We start from the raw sequence: 18,939 nt of genomic DNA, 5'->3' as shown, positions 1-18,939 counted from the left end.
CTGTCCTGTTTCCATGCTTTGCACAAACAACCGCGTTCACCTCGTACTATGCGTGGGTACCCTGTGACCCTTGTGGAGCAATTCAGGGAGGAACGTTTTAAGGGAAAGTACACAACGAAACTTAAGTATTTTATTATCTCTATCTCAGATTCTAATCGGCAAATATTGTGGCTCTGCGATCGAAATCAAACGGAACAAACACTGAGTTAAGCAACAGAACATCGCGCAGAATGCCGTGACACATCCAGGTACTTTAAAGGGAACCTCAATTCTTTTTACAAGTAACACTCAAAATGTTCCAAAAGTACCTATTAATAGATCTGGCACACACAAACATTGCCTAATCAGGCGATCTTATTTTTTTCAAAGAAAGGTCTAACAGTCACTTCGAATTTCCCGCGGCCGCCATCTTGATTGGCGCGCAATGCACCCTGAGCTACTGACGCGTAATGGTTGCTCGGTGCACTCACAGTGTAGTGTTTCACTCTTGTTGATGCTTTATTGCTGTCGTCTGGAGAAATTTTTAGTGAATATGTCACAGATCTTCCCCATCAGTGGGAGCCATAAGCACCATGAAGTGTTCAATCGGCGGTCGACATTTTCAATGAGAATTAAAACCTGACGCTTCTCCACGTTCTTCACCTTCTTTTTAACTTTCCTGTCTCTTTCTTCGCTTGAAGAGTACTCCGGCTCTGATATATTTAGCATCAGCAAGCAATATAGCATCATTTGGAACATTTTGAGGGCTACTGTCAAAAGAGTGGAAGTTCCCATTAAGTCCACCGGCGGTGAAGTTGAACGATCTCTGAGAAAAGGCAGGGAAAAAAATAAGGAAAATGGCTAGAAGTATGAAAAAGCTGCTAAATCAGTAACAGGCGTTTGCCTCTTGTAAAAAACATCTCAGGGAAAGTGTAATTTTACGTAATAAAAATGTTTGTAAAATAGGTTTAAAAGTCGAAGAGACACTTTAAGACTGGCAGTGAATATCATCGAACAAATTCGAACCACTAACAGATGCTGGAGCAGTTTTCAATTGCGTGTTGACAAACCAAACCAGGGTGATCACACGGTCCAATCAGACAAGAGGCTTACATCATCATTAACCAATGGGTGCTCAAAGGAAAAACAGGCAAACTTGCCTTAAGGGCGGGAAAATGCGTAAGACTAGGTCACGTGTGGTTTTATTTTGCATCTGACTGGTTGACAGGGTGAGGTGGTTTGATGTTTTTTTTTTCTTCCGATCCATAGAAAAACCATAGAAATCCTGAGTGATTTCGACACCCAATATCAAAAATTGCTCTCGTGGAATATTAAGATACTGTACACGCAATGATCCGTAAATCCCGGAATCGACGATGCCACATCCTCCATAGAAAATCAATGTTACAGCAAGATTTCCACTAACTATTGAGTTTCCACCTACACATGACGTGTTAGTTTCTATCTTCCTGACAACTTTTAAAACATTTCCTGTTTCAGTTACTCTGAGGTCGCAATATACGAACAAAACAAAGTTCATCATCATGAGTGAAGAGCGGTATTTGATTGAATAAATGCAGAATATTCATGATAAATTTAGTTAGAATGAGAGGGGAAGCTCGAATATTGTTTAAATGGAAAATATGTTGGTTCCAAAAGTAATAACTGATCAGTATATGCGTCGGTTTGAAAGTTTAATATCATCTTTTATTGTTTAGAACCCGAGGCCGGAGGGAATTTAATTTAACAGCTGATCAGTTGAAAGAAACAGTCCCTTACCTTCACCGATTTTTTAATGAATTGTACCATAAGAACTTTTCATCACTGCGACCAGTGTTTAACTAGGGTGTTGTGCGGGAAAGCTTAACATTCAGATTTTATGTAACTTATCTAAGGGCCTGGCTAAACTAGGAAACTTTGTTGCGGAAACATTGTTTCCTGTTATGTTTCCTGGGGTGGCTAATTAGCAGGAAACAAAAAAAATGTTTTGCTGCCCCAGTGGCTAAACGAGGAAACATTGTTTCGGAAAACAAATGAGCTACGCGTGCGCGTATGAATAAACTGACTTCGAGGAAGCGTGGGGATCAAAGGATGTTCTCATTTTCATTGTGTCAAATCCCTTTGTGGCATTCTGCACAATAATAAGGAGCTTTAGCATCTTGTACCACTTCGAAGAGGAGTGGTACACATCGTTTGTTTGTTGACCGGACTTCTTTTTTCTTTCCAGGGCCTGCTCCCTCATAAATTGTGACCTGATAATTTTCCACTTGCTCTTGTAATCCTCGCGGCTGATATAATATTTTCTGTCATCAGTAGATCGATTTGCGAATACGCCACCTCCTTACTGTCCCTGTTCATTTAGTCCTTATGACCCACGTCCCAGAGACAAGGCCTTTCCTCATACAGCATAATTAGCATTTCAATTTCTTCATCTTTCCAATTCCTTTCCCTTCCCTTTCCCTTTCTTTGAGGGTGACCTGCTTGAATTTCTTCGCCGTCAGCCATTTTAATTGTTGTCTGCTCGCCTTTGCTATGAAACATTTTTCAATGTGCGAGCGGCACTGGAAATTAATCAACATTGTTTACATCGTGGCCAAACTGGGAAACATATGTTTCGGACGCAAAATTTGTGTCCTGGAAACAAAAATGTTTTTGTCTGCAGGCAAAAACAATTTTTGTTTCCGAGTAGCAAAATTTGTTTCCGCAACATGTGTTTCCCACGCGGCTAAACTGGGAAACATTTGCCTCCGCAACAAAGTTTCCTAGTTTAGCCAGGCCTTAATGGCTGAAAAGTCACGCTGTGCGTTTCCCTGTACAAGGTTGTTAGTAACAAACACATTCACCCTCTCGCCTTTGAGCTCTGATCGCTCTGACCGCACGGTTCGGAAATATTTACGTTTACTGATTAAATCTGACCAGAATTACCCTCGTCTCGCTTCCCACTTACACCATTAACATGCCGCGATTCAACTCTAACCTTTGCCGAAGCTATAACCGAAATTAGGCACCGGATGCCTAAACATCATTTCTGATGATTTCAGACTCCACTTGAATTTAATTTCACGTTTGTCCTTTTCAATTCACGCCTCATAACATATTTTCCAGAAGAATTTCATCAATTTTGTGGGAAAAAAAATTGAAGCATGGGCAGCTTATGCCAATCAAAATACAGTTCGGTCTAAGTGAAAACCTTGTCGAAAGTTTTAGCAAAGAGAATAGTGAAGGGCAATCAGTTTGCTGCCGATGCTTTGTGATGAAAGTCGTAAACAACAAGACAAACTGTTTAAAACTGAACCCAAATTTATCAAAACAGACGGGTTTTTGCCAGCGGGTAATTTGATTATATCAAAACTGATTTTTTACGCGGATTCAATTTCATCTATTCATTTGACATATAATCTTGACGATCTGCACGAAAACAGCAAAACACTAGCGTTAGCTTTTGAACTTCTATTTTAAGAGTTCCGGTGAAAACAATAAATCGCCACTTGAAAACTACCTTGTACCCCTGTACTTCCAACTGAGAGAAGGAAACAATAACAGAATACTTTACAACAACCAGCTCACTGAAGTTAAATGTGCAACGTTTGAAGAAAAATTCTGAGTCGAGATCTTTAATGAATTAACAGTCTCGATTTCACTTTACATCAAAATCTTTTTCACCTGAACGTAAGTGAACTTAAGCAGAAAACATCATAAACATAACAGACTTAATTCAACCTACTTCTCTAAAGTGATCGAAATTAGGGACAAATTTTAAAAAATATTTCTGAGAAAACGATAGGTGTGCACAGATCTAGTGTCATTTCATGACAAACTAAAAGTGCCTTAAAAAAAGTGTGAAAATTAATTTCACTCCTGTATATTGTTTTGTAACCTCGAGGTATATTAGTCAATTTGGTGATGGAAATACATCTCTTATCATGAAACCTTAATAAAAACTGAGATCTCAGAATTATTCTCTCGTCCGCTCAGAAGTTTCAGAGTATTTTTGTTGTCACTGTCTCTGTTCTGCCTAAAAAAGACAAGTAGTCTTAGAATTGTTCTTTCATGAAAACGTGGAAAAGTGATGTTTAATGGACGCATGCGTTCCCACCATATAAGCTCAACCACGACTGAATCAACGGGTCGAGCCCTTGTTCCGCCTTCGAATGCGTGTAAGCCTTGTCTTTGCAGCTTTCTTTGAAACGTGGTTCGTTGCAACCGGAGAAAAATTCTGGAAAAAGCCGTTCGACTTGACTATGTTGACTGTTCGCTTTTTGCAGACTTTCATGTTGATCGGCTTTTTGTGACAGCTGCTCTTTCAAGCGCGCGTGACATGTTACCAGCGCCCTTTCCATTTCACGAGTTCAGATGTTTGTGTTTCCTTACAGTCTTGATGATGTCTTGTAAAAGGACTTTAATTCCGTTTCTATCTGAAATGTAGGAAAAATGCAATGTTTTTTTGAGTTGAACGTCATTTGAGTTAAATATTGTCCTTAATATGGGGAAACGTGTTTGCTACCGGAATACAAAAAAAAAAAAAAGATTACGACCTAAAATCCATCTACGGTTTAAATATCGGGCTCGCATTATTACTCCAATCATTCACATCTATCCAAAAATAATAGCGTTACCCCCAACTAACCATAAGGAAGTTTTAAGAAATCATTTCAAAACGTAAAGGGGAAGGCATACGGAAAATATACTGCACGAAATGCCTAAAGTTACCTTGTGAACTGAGAATATGGCCTTGCGAGACGAAATCTTGATAAGAATTGGATACTGAACCGAAGCACAAGACCCGCGTTTTTATTATTTCCGAACCAAAAGGCGGGACTTGTCTAGACATAAATCGAAATTGTCACTCAGAACAGGTGGTATCGCAACTTGGATTGAAAAACATCTTTAAATTCAAATTTTATTCAAAACGTGACATGTACATTGAGCGGGCGTAATACACGCGCTTGATAGAGAGGAGTGAGGTAATTGGTATCTTGGTCCAACACAAGATTCTCGTAACTAATTTACAGGGAATATGTGGCAGCTAGAGGGGAGAATTGACGATTAGATCTTGGGATATAAAAGGATAAACAGAACCCCTCGATAGTGATTGACTCTCTTCTTTTCAGAGTTTGTACTACTTGAAGAAGATTCAAAGTCGGATTTAACTCAAATTCGGAAACACCAACTTGTAAATTCCTTTCGTGACAAGATAAAGAAGACTTCGGTTGCTGTGTTTCTCCCGCCAATTTCGTTTACCAATTCACTCGGTTGGCACACGGTCACTGACCGATTAGTTGTTCCTGCTCAGGAAAACTGATTATAATAACACAGGAAAGGAACTTCTGTTTCTTTCAAAATGCAAGGTACGCCGTGCTTAATAAGCCTTTGACCGATATTTCATCACCGTAACCGTCTCATCGACAAGTGTATTCCAAAATGGAAGTGGCTAGTGGTTGTTTTAGTAAATACTAAAACAGTGAAATAACGCGAAAAGATGACAAACTAATTTTTTTCCTGCAACGATTGAAATGTTTTCAGACGCAAATCCCGCGAGAGTTGCTCGGAGATGACTAGCAAAGGATATGCGAGGTTTGAGTTGCCAATCTGAGTGCGCTTTAAACGCTAACCACTGGTTTAATATAAACAAAAGATTACATCTTCTTAGTTTATGCTAATTCTCAATACTCGACGGATAATCCTAACTTCTGATATTTCATAGTGAACTAGACAGAAGAGTTTGGTTTCACATCAAGATAATTCCCTCCGGCCAATTAGTTGGTCTGTTATCATCAGTTCAGTTGCAGGATAACTTAACGAAGTCGTAAGGTGACGTGTAATTTAATTCATGTCTAGAAGTTAAGGTATCGCTAGGGTAGTTTAGCAAGCGGAAAAAGTAATTCAAGACTGATACAGCTGTGCGAGTGAAGCAATGCTGACACCGAAAAACAACCCCATAGACACGTGATAACGACTGTGGCTCAATGAAGGCAACGTGAGATAAACAGTACACCTGTCTTATGAAGCCATTCCCAATAGAGTAAATGGAAACCTGCGCCAAGCGCATTAATTTCGCTACCTGAAAGCAAATATTAACAGCATATTTTGAGACAATACACGTGCAAATGACAAACTGTAATACATGGTTTAGCGATGTTCGCACGTAAACACTGTACCTACGCTAAAGGATCCGGACATCTTATGTAACAAAATGAATAACTGATAATTAAAGTAGGAAAAAGAAAGAAGAAAAAAGAAGGCACGAAAACTCCTAAGATATCAAGCTATGTAAATTTCGCTCTTTATCACAAATTAGTCGCGCAAAAGGTAAATTTCGTTAATTATACATCGTAGTCACCATCATCATTATGCATCGTAGTCACCATCATCATTATGCATTGTAGTCACCATCATCATTATGCATTGTAGTCACCATCATCATTATGCATTGTAGTCACCATCATCATTATGCATCGTAGTCACCATCATCATTATGCATCGTAGTCACCATCATCATTATGCATCGTAGTCACCATCATCATTATGCATCGTAGTCACCATCATCATTATGCATCGTAGTCACCATCATCATTATGCATCGTAGTCACCATCATCATTATGCATTGTAGTCACCATCATCATTATGCATTGTAGTCACCATCATCATTATGCATTGTAGTCACCATCATCATTATGCATTGTATTCACCATCATCAGTATGCATTGTAGTCACCATCATCAGCCTTCGGCTTCGGCTGATAACACTTAACTCGACCTTGATTATACCGGATATCACAAAAACTTCATTGAATAATTGTTTATAATTTATCTCATTCTAAGCACAAAAGTCGCGCAAAAAGTAAATAATTTACCTCATTCTAAGTACCGTTGAAGCAGAATAGAAAAGCTGTAACGGCCTTAAACAAAACTTGGAACTGTTTTTAGCATGATTTACCTTGGTACAACAAGCATTTTTTTTTACCTAAAGAACTGTTAATTATTAAGCACATCAGGACTTTAGTCCACATCAGGACTTTAGTCTTGCCTACCTAGTAACCTGCTTTATCAAATAAACCTGCTTTATCACTCTTCATTCATAAGCACAGAACCGCTTCATATTAACGTCAATGGACTACATACAGAGTGAACTACAAATATGTGTAGAAAGCCCAAGTCTTACGTCAAAATGCATGACAAGAACTCAAGTACATTCTGAGATGAAAAGAATCCACGAGCTTTCCGTGACAGGATTTCTGCGAGCCATGTTCGCTTACAATGAAGTAATACGCAATTCACTGTAATACACAACTACTCCATAATCAAAGAGCAAAGAGAGAGTATTAAGAATTTGCCCGCAATTTAATCAGCTGCCATTTATGAACAAATAGAATAGAGTGGCCTACTGAAGGTGATTGAGGCTTCTTTTGGCGTGTGAGGGCTCAATATTATCTCCAGTGGAGAAAATTATGGCTGTCGTGTTTAATTTTAATGGCAGCAGAAGGCTTGGGGGGAGAAAGAAATTTGCACTGAGGGGGTGAGTGACAGTTAAGAAATAAGGAGGGGAGAGGATGGGGGAGTGAATATTTCGCCCCTTCCCGTCACTTCCCCCCTACCGTCAATTTTCACTCCAAATTAAACATGGCCGGTTGAATAAACGATCGCGCGCTTATTAACGTTAACTCGCCCTGATAAGGCACCTGCACTGCAGGCTATAACAGTGATAATGGGTTTGACAGATAATGATATCACAATAGTGAAAATAAAGTAACTTTGCTGTGCACAAATTCCACGAGAATATTCCCCAATGCACTTCCCAACTCAACTCAACTGTTTCCCCTAACAATTACTGACTAGCCCCTAGTTGGTCTGTCTAAGTTTTCCCAAGTAGATTACTGCAGGGAAAAAAGTGCCATCCCCGACAATTTCCCGATGGCATCCGATTTAAGCAGAGTGCAATTTCACCCTAAGAGATAGAAGCATCCATTGCGACGTTCAACAATAGGTCCATTGTCTTAAAAAATTCAAACTATAACAATAGCCAAAGTTTGATAGAAATTATACACTTGCCTCGTCTGTAAAGCTACAGTTTCGTTCGTACAGTGTTAAAGACGGTTTAAGTGACACCGATAGCCATATAGCCCTCATAATACAGATACTGCTATGCAATCAGCAAGTCTACGATCTATCGCCGTTCAGTCGCCGGCTGAGGCGAAAAGCATTTGGGTTCTGGCTACCGAAAACATTTCATCGATATTTTTATTCTACACGAGCTGGTGACCTTCCAACGTTCTGTTGACCAACCACAGTTGACCTTAAATTGAAGCACAGATGATTCATTCTCATGTCTAAATGTAACTTTGCCGTGATCCATAATTCTGTCGAGAATTTGGTTCAGGGTTAAAACTCAGACTCTTCACGTGCATATCTGCAATTCATATGCGATCGCTAATAGATTTGGTTAGACTCAGTTCATAAAGCAAGAAAAGCGAAAGGGAATTACAAGGAAAGACAATGAATAGGAAAATATTCCAAGCACACGTAAAAAACTCGCCACCTCAACTGCGAGAAATCCGTCGAGAAGAATGTGGGACAATCTTGCGTCGTAGGAGAACGATAACCAAAATTAGCCTGCTTTTTGAACATTTTCTTCTGATACAGAGAGAGGAAAGTTTACCTTGCGCCGTCTTAATGTTGGAGGGAGCACGAAGCTGACCTATTTGATCGCATGAAGGAATGAAATCTTTTCGATGTGTACGAACGAAACTCGTCCATTTCTCACACACAGCTTCATCCTTCGGAAATCAGTGCATTGATCTGTGCGACGCATTATTCATACAGCTAACATCACTTGTAGTCTCAGCTTCGTGATAAGTTTCTATTTTCTTGATAATCTCTCTTTCCCCGGTGAACACAATTTACCACATAAACAGGTATGTAATTCATGTAATTTCGTCATCCTGGCCGCGCGCAAATTGGAACCAATTTTTAACAACCAATTTGTCATTTCAATGCGTGGAAATTGGTGGCAGAAAGTCCGTAAGATGCTCAACTCGATTACTCCAGACTAAAAATATAACTATAAACTAGAAAACGTAAAAAAAGAGTTCGCTTCATAGGTTTTCTTGTTGTTGTTGTTGTTTTTTTGTTTTCATCTCACGAACAACTTATCATTTTGTACTAATTTCAAGCCTTATTGTTTCTGTAATTTGTTACCAGCGATGTATTTCAACTCGCTCTTAAGCTTCCTTTTCGACTGATAACCGAAATCTATACTTGTTTCAGACCTAGTTGCTAAAAAAGCTTTAAGACGATGGCTCAAACTTAATTACGAAAAAAAAAAGTGAATGCTGGTCAACTGAGGTGCAACTTACTTTTAACGTGAGCTGTATTCCCGTATAATTAATATTAAAAGAGTATCTCAATTCCCAGAGAAAATGTTTTAACCTAGAGTAAGGAATAAGAAAAAGAGATAAGTTGTGGTTAGAAAATAGCTGGAGTTACCTTGAAAAATTCAATGGTGGGCTTCGAACGGCCGATGTGCTTTAGTAGTCCGCCTTAACAGACTTTTATAACCACGACTTATATTGATTATTCATGTCTAATCTGTTTAAAATCTGTCATTAACAGCAGGTGGTTGGCTCTTTACTTTTGAGAAACGAATTTGCTCTGTTCTCTTTTAAAACGTGAAGAAACACAAGATACTCCTTTAATACACGACAAAGAAATGAGTAGGACCAAACAGTTATTTAGAATTCAGGAAAGGTTTATATCTGCCTACAGGTTCACGTGCAATGGGGACTATACGTAAAGTATAATTCTAGCGAAAAGGTTAGTCGCCGCTGGTGCCCTTTTAAGGGACATTAAGACGTCACGTGTCACACGAAACTCGAAATCCATCAGGGATAGTAGTCAGTGGGAAACCATGCCATCATAATAGCTCCTTCCTTGTTGGCCGATTGCAAGTTGGCACTGAGAGATTTATCTTATACCCTTAATATACTATACTCTGGGTTTGTCAGACTCTTTTTAGTCTCCATCAGTTATTGCTTCTCTGTGAAAGGAAATATGATACGTTCCATTTATTTTTAATTCTAGCTCGAAAAATGTGCGCGTTCTATTTATCACGGAGTATGCGCGTTGTCCTTGAGCCGAAAATAAGAGATCCTATGGGAAATAAATGATCCTGCGCAAGAATTAACAATTGGAGAGACTTTGTTGGTTCTTTTTATGTTTTAAATCAAGCAAAAGGCAGTTAGAGCACGAAAAGTATAAGGGAACACGAGACGTAATTCGTGTCTTAACAGCCGTTAGAGGCCAGAACCAAAAAAGAAAAAAACCTGGATAAAATCAGAAATAATCTCATTTCTATTCACGGTCTTGATTGTTCGGAACCTTATTGAGGCAAATCATTCAGGTTTTTAAAGTGAGCAATTAGCACTGGAGAATCTCGCGATTTCCACGAAATTAAAAAAAAATTAGATATGGGTCGCGAAAATCACAGGAGTCAATTTACGCTTTACGCGCATTTCGTATCACGTTCCTGTCTCGGAAAGTTTCACTCGTAACGTCTTGATATTTCCCTTTACTAATCGCTTTCACATAAAAGTCAGGCTCACCCTCAGTTTTTTTTGTCAGCGGTCTTTAGTTATTCACAAAATTTAAGAAATAAGTCACTGCTCTTCAGCAGCTCTGCTCTCCTAGATCTGAGGGTGGATTTCATACTTCACGCAGAGCTTTAATCACGTTTCTCTCACATTTCTTTTCACGCATGACGTTATCATTTTCGCCAAAATCACGCGTCGCTCGCAAACTCTTTGTATTCTTCTTATAGAGTTGTACCGAACAGCTTACCAACACTAAAGATATCTCATCTGGCTCATCTTAATGCACTTATCAAATTTCTAGATTTCTGTGCAATACTTCAAATTATGGGACTTTGAATCCTGTCTTTATTAACAGTTTTTCTCGTTTCGATTCAACATATCCATTGATCATTTAACTCATCATGAGAAGACACACATGGCTTGCACTAAGTATCCCAGAGAGCTTCATACAATTCCTTACAATTTTATTATGAAGAATTGTATGGAGCTTTTTTAGCGTTAGTCGTGGCGCAGCAGGTGTTTTCACATGTGATCCTTGGAAGGATCACATGTGAAAACATCCGCCGCGCCTCGACTAATGCTAAAAAAGTTCTATACAATTCCTTATAATTTTATTGTAAGGAATTGTATGGAGCTCTCCGAGATACTTACAGCGTAAGCCCCGTTTGTCTTCTCATGTGAGAGTTACACGCACGTTTAAAAAAAAGCAGGCTAAAAAAGGGAAAATGATTAAGGCAAAAACGAAAAATTCGCCGCGGTTGTTATTAGTGCCCGCGCGTATTTCCACGTGATTATATGGGCATAGGATACAATTTGAATTTGCTTTTAAATTTCCTCGTCTATATTCGGATACGTGACATCAAAGGGATATGGTCTTCGGTAGCTTGCTTTTCGGTGAGACGAAAACCGTCGCGCGAGTCAAAAAGTTAAAAATTGATGATAGAGCGCTGTACAGATTTCTGGAAGTGTCGCCCGAAAAGTAACAGGGACCTTAAGTAAACCACGACGGCGACGGCAACGAGGACGTGGAAAAACAAAAGATCTAGTTAACAGAACAATAGCTCAGCACGTGTACTTTAAAACTTAGTACATTTCTTAGCCGCTTTTGCAAAGCAACAACGTGAAATCACCAAACTTTGTGTCGTCTTTGAACCGAAACCGTGATGGTAAATTATTTTAATTTCCATTTAGAACTCAACGCTACTTTTATACGTTATGTTGAGGTTGAGTTGTGGCGCCGTATGAGATGGTAAATACGTGCAGCCATTTCCGAAATTCTGATTAAAAATAGAAATTCATTTTTTAATCGACGTCTTCCATGGCGTCGCCGTCCTAACTGCTTAAGGTCCCTAATACTTCCCATGCACCTCACTCCCAGTTCCACGCGGGACACTTACATCTCTTTTTTTTCTTTTTTTTCACTGATTTTTTTCTTTTTGACTCCCGCGACGGGCTTAGCCGAAGAGGAAGGACTGGTAGGTTTTCGCGGTCTTTTGGAATTAAATAGGTACTACAATTTTGCAAACTAGTCTTTTAGAAAAGGTCTCTTATCAGACCCACCGAGACAAGTGGCTCATGACTGTTGGCAGTGACGAAGCTGTCAGGCGTTGGTCGATAAACATTTTGCACAATTCAACCATCATGTTTCTGATTGGTAACCATTAATATGATTGAACATATTTTTTTTATCAAGAAAAGCTTCATTTTCTTCGGCCGAACGAAACACGAGGTTCGAAGATGTATACAAGAAAAAGAGACTTATTGCGAAAGGGTCGTTTGCTGTAGCGAAGAGATACGTCAATCGCAAAACACTACAGCTTTTGAGCTATGTTTGAAGACGTCGACTTCACTCCCTTTCTTCTTCTCCCACAAACTTTTCCCAAGTGACCCCCCAGGACTCTCTTCTCTTGAGTAGGCGAACGTCACCATCGATCCAAATTATTTTCCCCACGAATTAAATTTTCTCAGCAAGCGCTCTGTTTTATCTGCAATAAATGGGTTAATGGAATTGTTTTGTAGATTTTATGTCCCTGAATATTTTAGCTGATGCCTCAGGCTAGTCATCAGTGGCAATTCTTGTAAGAAAGGACGTGGGAGAACTCAGTGGGTTTTAAATCTGTTTTTGGAATGGCTCTTGATTGCCTCAAATGGCTTTTATCTTTCACGTTGAAATTCATGATATTCTTGCTTGGGAACTTTTTCTTAAAGGAGAGGGAAACGAGAAACGAGAGCACAGTCTTGAGAATCATCTGTTTTTAGGGCCCCGTATAAAAACAATTCCTATTAAGTCATAAAAATTTTGATTGGCCAGCGACGAAAGCTTTTCTGGACTAAGTAATGTTGACAAAAATAGCTGTAATTTGATTTTTCGCATCAAAACCGTTAAGTGTCAGTAAATATGCGTCCGGCGTATACAGAAAACAGAAAGTTTCATTTATTAGCGAATACATATCTTAGCGGTTTCAATAAATGCAGTTTCACTTTCTTATCGGTATAGTGTTGATGTATTAAAGAAGCTGTCACTTTAGAGCAAATTGATTGTGTCGAGGAAAGGGAACGTATGTTGTCTTATGTGCTGACTAGTGAGTTTTGGTAGCAATAAATATCCTATATAAATTGCAGTTTTGGCAGCATTCTTTTTTTTAATTATTTAATGAAATAAACTTCAAATTTCATTCATATTTCCTACTAACAAATGTATGAAATATATTTAAAGAGGATTAATTCATTGGGATAAAGAGATCATGTAGCTTTCTTACCTTTCGGATTCATTAATTCAAACTGGTCACGGTATCAGGAAAAAAAATATTTCAAGGAACCGTACACAATTCATAGAAAAACGCAGCATTAATGGCTTTGTCAAAAGTATATCTCACTGTTCAAAGATATCCGGATACTTAAAATCTTATGAATCAATACTTTGGCGTATGCCAAAGAAAGATTGGACGCGAGTTGATTTTCACGATGATTTCACGAAAAACAGTACACGTGAGTGGAAAATCACGTTTCACCGTAAACGTGCGTGGTTACGCAGCTCAGACAGACCAATAGACAGACGTAAGTGGTAGTTTATTTGTCAAAGAAAAACGTGAGTCATTGTATCGCTATAATAAACACGCTCTCTTTCTTAATATTGAGAATGTTAGTTGGAGTGTTTATTCACACGGAAAGCCACTGAGCATGCAAGCGTTTACCCGCCGGAGACTTTGCTACCTTCACCCCAAACTGTCTTGCGAGGACGACACATTTTGTGTAGTGTGTGATGAAAACTGTTTGTTTCCATTTTACGAGAATTCACGATTCCGACACCAAAGGCTACAAATTAACGGAACCGCAGAATCAACGAAGCTTTGCCGTTCAAGGAAATTAGCTTTGGCTGGAAAATCCAAATCAGCCGATCACAGGGCGAGACGAAAAAGTTGTCATGATCCAACTGACGTTAGAGTTGTAACGATCTCCCTCGCGAAAGGTCTTTTTCCTGACTTCTTCCCTCAAGAAGAAATTGAAGATTATCGTCAACAAGAATGCTTCTTCCCGCTTAAGTATCAAGCAGATCCTGTTTTTAACGCATGGATGAAGCTTTTTGGGTATCAATTAATAAAGTAACCCTGTTAAGGCAAGTTAACAACATTTCAATTGTCACAGACGTTTCAGCGAAAGCTCAGCGATATGTCAAAAATTAAAAGTTTGAACACAAACTAATAGATTTGCGCTTTTACATGTAAATTATCTTATCACTTGAAGTAGAATGAACTCTTAAGTCCAAGTTTGTTTTTTCTGAAGTGTGAAAACGTCGACTGAAAGAAATAAAAGATATAAATCGTGACTCTACTTTACTTCAGGTTTTTTCCAGGAAGAAAGCTGAAAACTCCTGTCAGATACTGAGTTAATGTTCTCAATAATGTAAATAAGGTATTAGCTAAAGACACTGATTTCTGAAAATTTCTCTATAAGTCTATAAAATATTGATGTTCATATGTGAATTGTAATTGAGAGAAATTTAGCATCGAGTTTCTTTTATTTCGTCCAAAAGATTTGAATCGACTTCGTCCGTTTGATCAGTTCTATATTTTATATATTCCTTCTGCAAAAACTCAAAAAGAACTGAATTTTGAACGTTTCTTGATTAAACAAGAAACATTCTTCAAAACGAGAGATAACATGCGAACATACATACATACATACATACATACATACATACATACGTTACTTGACCACTCCCCATGGGGGCTTTTCAGGGCCAATTCCCACCCGTCCCACCCCAGGGGAGGACATCCACTGCACAGTAATCTCGTGCGTGGGAAATTAACGTCTCCTACCCCTAACCCTACAGGAGACGGGCCTGCGGCTTATTCGTCAGTCCCTATCCGAGAAGACCGGAATATCTATCCATTGTTTGATTATTGAAAGGTAGCAAATTCTCCTCACTTATTTTAAGACCATAAGTATCGGTCCGGCCGGGGACAACCGAGAATTTAACACTTTTCTTCCTTACAAGTGAATCATTCATTTACACACTATTAGCAATTAATCCAAACGTTGAAAAATAAAAAAAGGGTGATAAAAGCGATGAAAATTCGTGCTTTGAAACCTGTTTGATATGTCCTGAAAGATCAACTGCGACGAATTCTGTTAGATGAGATTTACTAAGCCAAACCTGCTATTTCTCTTTTATCGATGGGCAATTTTTAGTCGGCTACCGTATACATTTCCAAACTGTTTTTTGTTTTCGACTGTTTTCAATTGGTTTTTGTGATTGGTTTGAAATATTGCGCCCCTTCCTCAAGCAATCAGATGCAAAGTAAAATTTACGTAATTTGGTTTTAGCGTTTTCCTGCGCTTTAACCGTTTACTTGTCTCATCTTTAACACCTCATTCGCACAAGAAAACCTGTTCAATTAAACCGGGTTTAACTAAATGAAATTCAGAAACAGAAATTGAAAAAATTAATTCTCTAGAAGATTTAAGTAGTCACCAACTTTTTTTTTTTATTTTTATTTTTATTTTTTTTTTATTACAGCATTGTTTATTACACTTACACATGTACTTACACTATAATTACTTTTTACACCATGTTTAAACTACATTAACTTACACTACTTACAATACATATATAACAATACAGTTACACTAGTCAAATTTAATTACAGTTGATCTATTTACCACATTATTGTTTGCATGTTAATTGTCGAGTGACTACTGAGAATTGTGTTTGCTATTTAAACTACAAGGGAATTGATTTTCCAGAAATTAATAAACTGTTAAATAAAAAAGATAGCGAAGAAGTCAAAATACAAAGTTGAAAAAAAAAAAAAAAAAAAAGACAATACAATCTTATAACGACAGAAAAAATTTCCATTTGTTCCTGAACTTCTTCTCGTTATTACAAGTGACAGCAATATATTTTTCTAGATAAATTTTGTCGCGCACTATGCGGCTCACAGTGCGGTTGATATTTATGAAAAGGCTTGATTCTTATTACTTCGCTGACATCGAAACAAAATTGATCAACATAACAGAAGATAAAGCTAAAAGGAAAACACTAACGGAAACATATACAGAAACACATAACTATTAAAGACTTACCTAAAGCTTTGTGCGGCGTTTTGACTGGATATCGAAGTGAAAAGCCGCAGCTCTCAAATAGGTGGTTCCGTACAAAAAAAAAAAAAAAAAGAAAAACAAACTCAACTTAACTACGGTTTTAGCGTTCATTTCAGCTTAGTTGTCCATTAAACGCCCATAGAAAGGAAATTGGGATGTTTCTTCGCCACGGTAAAGAGCACCATTGATGATCAGCTTTTCGACATTGAAGTATGCAGTCTTCTTATCGCGCTTGGCTGCCTTTAGGATCGGATATAACACCTTCCTTACCTCGTCAACTTCTTTGGGAAAATCGTCGGATACTCCAAATCCGGTACCCCTTGGAAGATTTTTGATATAGGATTTGATGAAAAATTTATCTTGAAAATCGGTCAGCCTAACTATAATAGGTCGCGGTTGAAGACTTCGATTTGATTGTGAACGGCGTGAAGTAATTCTGTGGACTCTGTCAAAATGAATGTTTTCTTCGTCGACTGGAAGGATCTTTAGCTTCGTACGCATGAATTCTCTTAGGGCGAGTTCGGTGTCATTGTTTGTTTCGTTTTCACGTTCCGTTATTCCAAAGAATTTCATATTTCCTCTACGGCTGTGACATTCGAGTTTAACATGTCGGCGATGTAGCTCTTTGAGATCGCTCTTGATGCGTTCACTGGAGGTGTCGGCTGCTCCTTGTTTTAAATTAACATCATGAACAATGGTTTTTAGGTCTTCTATCTCTGCTTGCGAGTTCTCTAAGCTCGTTTGCAGGGTTTTGTTTTCTTCTTCAACAAGAGTAATCCTCTTTTTATAAGTTTCCAACTCGGGAAGTACAGTTAATAGCATGTTGAGTTTCTCTTCAATACCGGAGAGCCTCGAGTTTGTTGTTTCGAGGCACTTTTTGCATCCATGTTTGTGATTTTGATCGAACTCGTCTTCCTCGTCTGTTTGAGAGCTGCCTTCCCTTGTTCGTTTTCTGCCTTTATCCACGGCTCCTTTCTTGTTCGATGATTCGTCAGGCATTGCGAATGGTTATTAAATATATTTTAACCACCACTAGGGCTGCGAAACTGTAAAGATACTACGAGCACATTTTCGGCGTGACCGCCATCTTTCGCCCCTCGTCCCAGTCCCGACCAACTTTTTTTTTAATGTGCTAAATTTGAAGTCAAGCATTGGCCAAAGTAGTTTCAATGAAGAAAAGAAAAAATCGCGTTAAACAAAACAGCTTTTAAACATGTTTATGCTTTGGCGTGAAAGTTCTCATTGGCTGCCTGGGATCTTTTTCTTTCATGCGATTGAACGTTGTCTTTTTTTGTTTCTGTGTTGTTTAGCATGGAGAAAGAGAATTATGACTCGTTAGCTGGTGACTTCCTATAATGAGATTCACTGACTGTTTCAACTGCTTAGCATCAGAATTCTGATTACAAGCAAGGAGCTTCAAATCATGTCAGAAGGGATCGTGGACACATCCGCATTAGTTGAAAGGACACGGAGCAAGTCAGAATTTTTAGAACTGGACTTTTAATCGACAAAATTCCTGATTGATGCTATGTTCATTTTTATTATTACCATCATTATAGTTATTATTATTATTATTAGATACAATGAAATATATGAAGTTCATATATTTTTGAACTGCGGTATTAGATACGTATGATGCACGATCCTCGCAGTAGATAGCGCTATTTAAGCAATAGCGAAAATCAGACCTGAAAAAAATCAGGCCTGCACGGGACTCGAACCACTGACCTCTGCGATACTAGTGCAGCGCTCTACCAATTGAGCTAACAAGCCAACTGGGAGCAGGCCGTTAAGTTGATTCGTAATAAACCCGTGAAAGTGATAAATAATACGTATCTAATACCGCAGTTCAAAAATATATGAACTTCATATATTTCATTGTATCTTATTTATCACTTTCACGGGTTTATTACAAATCAACTTATCGGCCTGCTCCCAGTTGGCTTGTTAGCTCAATTGGCAGAGCGCTGCACTAGTATCGCAGAGGTCAGTAGTTCGAGTCCCGTACAGGCCTGATTTTTTTCAGGTCTGATTTTCGCTATTGCTTAAATAGCGCTATCTACTGCGAGGATCGTGCATCATACGTATTATTATTATTATTATTGTGATCATTATCAATATTGTTCTAATACGTTTATAATCTCACCCTCTGTTCGTATTTTGATTAGAATCGCATAATTGAATTAATCTCGCAATCTGAAAACCGATACCGCTCTCATCGCTCCGCAATTCTTACGATATCGCTTTCCGCGTGTAATTTAACCCGGTATTCCCTAGTCAGGTAATTAATTTTCCTAATGATATATCATTTTTATTATTAGTAACAACTGAATTTAATTCATGTAGCGGGAAATTCTTGAATTAGCCAGCACTTAGAAAAGGACCTAGAGCATTCTCAAGGAATTGGAAACATTGAGATATGTGTGGCTTTGGAAAGGGAGAGTGGCGATTAACTAAAAGGGGGTAGAATCATGACAAGCGAAGATTCCGTCTAATAACTATGGTGGAATGATATCCAAGATCTGTTTCATCAGAGGGTTTGACACTGTTGGTCTTCCCCTAACGCATTCTCAAGGAACTGGAAACATTGAAATATATGTGGCTTTGGAAAGGGAGAGGTGATTAACCAAAAGGGGTGGAATCATGACGAGTTTCGTCCAATAACTATGGTAGACTGATATTTAAGATCTGTTTCATCATAGGATTTGACACTTTCTCTTGCTGACCGATTCCCTATTCGCCCTGAAGAGATGAAAATGACCTTAATAAT

General features: G+C 38.4%; 1 protein-coding gene and 1 long non-coding RNA gene across 2 annotated transcripts; both read right to left on the bottom strand.

The window, feature by feature from the left end:
* Positions 1 to 112: 112 nt before the first annotated feature.
* On the bottom strand, positions 113 to 2,341 carry LOC148734944 (uncharacterized). The gene is made up of 2 exons (XR_015999118.1): positions 1,759 to 2,341; positions 113 to 805 (listed from the first exon to the last, which is right to left on the bottom strand). It is a non-coding gene; the product is annotated as an uncharacterized LOC148734944 (long non-coding RNA).
* Positions 2,342 to 16,251: 13,910 nt separating this feature from the next.
* Positions 16,252 to 18,069, bottom strand: LOC148734943 (uncharacterized). Its single transcript, XM_088751743.1, has one exon. It carries the CDS (start codon positions 17,166 to 17,168, stop codon positions 16,287 to 16,289), a length of 882 nt encoding a protein of 293 aa, XP_088607869.1. The 5' UTR covers positions 17,169 to 18,069; the 3' UTR covers positions 16,252 to 16,286.
* Positions 18,070 to 18,939: the final 870 nt, after the last annotated feature.

Source organism: Stylophora pistillata, chromosome 3 (genome assembly GCF_964205215.1).
Source record: "Stylophora pistillata chromosome 3, jaStyPist1.2, whole genome shotgun sequence".
In the NCBI taxonomy this organism is placed as follows: Eukaryota; Metazoa; Cnidaria; class Anthozoa; order Scleractinia; family Pocilloporidae; genus Stylophora; species Stylophora pistillata.
Note: the sequence above shows the minus strand (reverse complement) of the source record. Positions and strands in the feature narration are given on the sequence as shown.

Coding starts and splice junctions, on each gene's coding strand:
- LOC148734943 (XM_088751743.1), bottom strand. CDS start 17,168: ATGCCTGACGAATCATCGAACAAGAAAGGAGCCGTGGATAAAGGCAGA.